Source organism: Otolemur garnettii, unplaced genomic scaffold (assembly GCF_000181295.1).
Source record: "Otolemur garnettii isolate 467f Iridium unplaced genomic scaffold, OtoGar3 scaffold00021, whole genome shotgun sequence".
In the NCBI taxonomy this organism is placed as follows: domain Eukaryota; kingdom Metazoa; phylum Chordata; class Mammalia; order Primates; family Galagidae; genus Otolemur; species Otolemur garnettii.
This window is the reverse complement of record NW_003852416.1, coordinates 2,695,828-2,699,739: the sequence shown is the minus strand read 5'-3', so window position 1 is coordinate 2,699,739 and position 3,912 is coordinate 2,695,828. Positions and strand designations below refer to the sequence as shown.

The 3,912-nt window shown below is 46.8% G+C and overlaps 1 protein-coding gene across 2 annotated transcripts in view; it reads left to right on the top strand.

Moving 5' to 3' along the window:
- BAG3 (BCL2 associated athanogene 3) overlaps positions 1 to 1,945 on the top strand; it is a 26,262-nt gene extending 24,317 nt beyond the window's left edge. The window contains exon 4 of one of the 2 annotated variants that reach the window (XM_003787113.3): positions 599 to 1,945. In XM_003787113.3, the coding sequence (XP_003787161.1) occupies positions 599 to 1,399 (801 nt within the window). In that variant the 3' untranslated portion in view covers positions 1,400 to 1,945. The remainder of the gene's footprint in view (positions 1 to 598) is intronic. The other variant, XM_023511717.1, reaches the window with a different exon arrangement.
- The last annotated feature ends 1,967 nt before the right edge of the window (positions 1,946 to 3,912 follow it).

The window sequence follows — 3,912 nt, the reverse complement described above, 5'->3', positions numbered from 1 at the left end:
CCTGTAGTCCCAGCTACTTGGGAGGCTGAGGCAAGAGAATTGCTTAAGCCCAAGAGTTTGAGGTTGCTATGAGCTGTGATGCCACAGCACTGTACCAAGGGTGACATAGTGAGACTTTTGTCTCAAAGAAAAAAAAAAGAAAAGAAAACATTGGTTTTCTTTTCATTACTTTAAGAATACTGTCTACAGAGAAATTCAGTGAGAAGTAACAGACTCAGGCCCAAGGTGATAGGTGGAAGCCTAACTAATGGTTTGGTCACATGCATGATTAATATCATGTTTTTATTTTGCATCAGTCACTGGTTGACTTTGAAAATCTTTATACTGTTAAGTTTTTTGAAAAAAATCCATTTCAGCTCTGTACCTGTAGCTCAAATTGCTAGAGCGCCAGCCACATACATCAGAGCTGGCAGGTTTGAATCCAGCCCAGGCCTGCATTCTCCCCAAGGTGACAGTTGAGATTCTGTCTCAAAAAAAAAGAAAAAGAAAAAAATCCATTTCCCAGTTTTCTTTTGAATCTGTATTAGCTACAGACAACTGTCTATGACTTTCAGCCAGTTACTAAAAACATCTTTGTGTCCTTTTCTCTTTATCTCAGCAGCCCATGACCCATCGAGAATCTCCCCAACCTGAAAACAAACCAGAAAGTAAGCCAGGCCCAGCTGGACCAAATCTCCATCCTGGACACATCCCGATTCAAGTGATCCGCAAGGAGGCAGATTCCAAACCTGCTGCCCAGAAGCCCCCACCTCCCGCTGAGAAGGTGGAAGTGAAGCTTCCCTCTGTTCCAGTCGCTTGTGCTCCTCCTAGCCCTGGCCCTTCTGCTGTCCCCTCTTCCCCCAAGAATGTGGTTGCAGAAGAGAAGGTAGCCCCCAGCCCGGCCCCTGCAGAAGCCACACCCTCAAAACCAGCAGAAGCTGAGGCCCTCCCAAAACATCCAGGTGTGCTGAAAGTGGAAGCCATCCTGGAGAAGGTGCAAGGGCTAGAGCAGGCTGTAGACAACTTCGAAGGCAAGAAGACTGACAAAAAGTACCTGATGATTGAAGAGTATTTGACCAAAGAGCTGTTGGCCCTGGATTCTGTGGACCCTGAAGGACGAGCTGATGTGCGTCAAGCCAGGAGAGATGGTGTCAGGAAGGTTCAGACCATCTTGGAAAAACTCGAACAGAAAGCAATTGATGTCCCAGGTCAAGTTCAGGTTTATGAACTCCAGCCCAGCAACCTTGAAACCGATCAGCCACTGCAGGCAATCATAGAGATGGCAGCAGACAAGAGGGAGAAAAGTGCCGGAAATGGAGAAGGTCCCCAGACGGAAACCCAACAGCCAGAAGCCAAAGAATCAGCAACTTCAAACCCCAGCAGCACGACAGACACAGCTGGTGACCCAGCAGCACCATAGTCTCTGCCCAGGGCAAATCAGACTCAGAGGCTTAGAACTGATGTGTGCTTTAGGGAATCAGTTGCATGCATTTCAGGGACGTTAAGTTGGTTGGTTTCTATTATTTGTAGCTTGGTACATAGTAACTTGGGTGGAGGCAAAACACTAATAAAAGGGCTAAAAGGAAAATGATGCTTTTCTTCCGTATTATTCTGTATAAATAAAGAAGTTGCTTGTTTCAGAAGTTAAACCCCATTGCTTGTTGTTTTGGGGCCCTCTCTGCATGGGTACCCCATGTTAGCCGTGGGTGTGAGCTATCTTCCTTTAGCTGTGGACTGAAGGAATTTTTTGATGGGGTAGATGGGGAGTTGATTTCCCATCACATTAATATGAAACTTATTTTTCAGAAATGTTGCCATTTAATGAGATGATTTTCTTCATCTCATAATTAGAATGTGTAACTTTAGATAGAATACGATGTGTAAGGAGCCATAGGAATATCTGTATGTTGATGACTTTAATGCTACATTTAGAAAAAGGAAAATAAAGTAATGCTATAATGTAACATGTTTTTGTGGTGTCTAAATCTTTGAAAATAGTGGTAGCATTGAGATTGCCTATTCTGGCTTCAGTCAGAATAAATGGCAGGTGAATTTACAAGCCTGCTTTGGGACCCAAGACATCTCTACCAGCTCAGCTCATGAGAGAATTTGTCTTGGTCACTTTTCAGTCTCAGATTACAGCTGGAACCTGGGAAGACTCAGGGCTGTACACTCAGGTAATGGAATGTGCCTTGCTGCACCCCTTCAGACTGTCCCAGATGGTAGCCAAGGTGCCACTTAGGGAGCGTTTCTGTCCACCTGGCTTCAGGCCACCCTCCAGCCTCACCAGGAGGCTGGGATGATTCGAGAGTGCTCAGGGGAGCCAGATCTGCTGTTGCCTGAGAATGAACCAAGTGTTCATGGAGTCCAGGTCACCAGGCTTGGAAATATACTCAGAAAGTCTTGGGGTCATCTTTGTTTGATACTAAGTCACCAAACCAGACCAGGACCAGGTTTGCCTTGATTGGGTTCCTAAAAGCCTTCAGGGTTAGGGACCAGATGCACCCAGAAGCCACTGAGTAGAAAATGATCTTTGTTTCTGTGCCAGGTTTTTTTAAACCTTGGGAGGGGGCCACAGCCCCAATATGTCAAGATGTGCTGGATTTTGGTTTTCCTAACTGCTTGCCAAAGTAAGTAAGAAGGAAGAGAAAGACCTGAGACCTTGGAAGCCTTAGTGAGGCTGCTGACCTAAAAGCCCCAGGGCTGAATTTCTCATGACTGTATTGAGTTTAATATTGGTGCCTGACGGTGCTGCACAAAAATACACACTGGTGTGCTTGCCACTCTTAGCTTGCTGAGGAAGGCTGAAGTCATCCCGGTGGGAGCCTGCCAACATCATTCCTGGGTGAACTCATTTGGGAAGTACAAGCCGGCATGCCACTAATTCTAGAAACTTGAACATGTAAATAGAAAAAAAAAAAAAAGAATCCCTACTGGACTATTTTTAAAGTGAACCGAAGATAATGTGACCACCTCTTTTGGGGACTTGGGCATCTATTTCATTGGTCTTCAAACCACACTAGAGTTCCCTGAGTGGTTAGTGAATTTTTATCACTAAACATCGCCAGTCACTCCTTGATGTAGTTGTGAGAATTTTCAGTTGTCCAAATTAGATGCACCGGGACAAGGAGGTATGTGGCTATGTTAGTGGTCCCTGGGCCCTGCATGGGGGCAGGGCAGAGAGCTCGCAGCAAGCTCTTATTGACATATCTCTTGAGCCCTTAGAGTTGGGGGTCAGATCCTGCTGCGTGTCAGAGGTTCCCCTGCGATCCTTCACTAGCTTTCCCCACCAGCACAGCCAGATCTTGAGGCCCACCTTTTGTGAAACTGCCCCCATTTGAAACAAGTTCCTTCCCAGACTTCAACAAACTGCTGGTGCCCTCTGTCTGCCAGCACCCCGTTGTTTCCTCAACATCCTTAGTCGTTTTCTCAGCAAGACTAAATCCCCTGAGATTGGTAGGTTCAGCCTGAGCCTGCCTTTCTCTCATGGTGTTGTCCAGACCTGGGCACACAGGTGCCGGAGTTGGCCAGGAGGCTCTTAAAAGTACCCCCTCATGTTCCAATTCCAAGGTTAATTGACGTTCCTTCAGAACTGCCATTATCAGGACGTGTGGGTTTAGAGCCTGCTCTGCCACTAACTTCCTCTTGCAATCTCAGATACGCAGTTAGGGACAAGTTGTTATCCGCGGCCTTTCCCCTCCCATCTGTGAAAGGTGGGCATGGACCAAGGCCCTTCTTGGTGGTCTGGATTCAGGTAAGTGTGTGCTTGTTACCATTGTGGTCTCTGCCCTGTGGTGGTTCTTCCTTAGCAGCCTGGTCAGGCAGCATAGCACGGACTCCACCGTGGACTGTGTGTTCCTCTGAGCCCCGGGTGAGTATGGCCCATCTGCCCACTGTCCTGTAACATTATACAACTGTAATCATATGCCAACG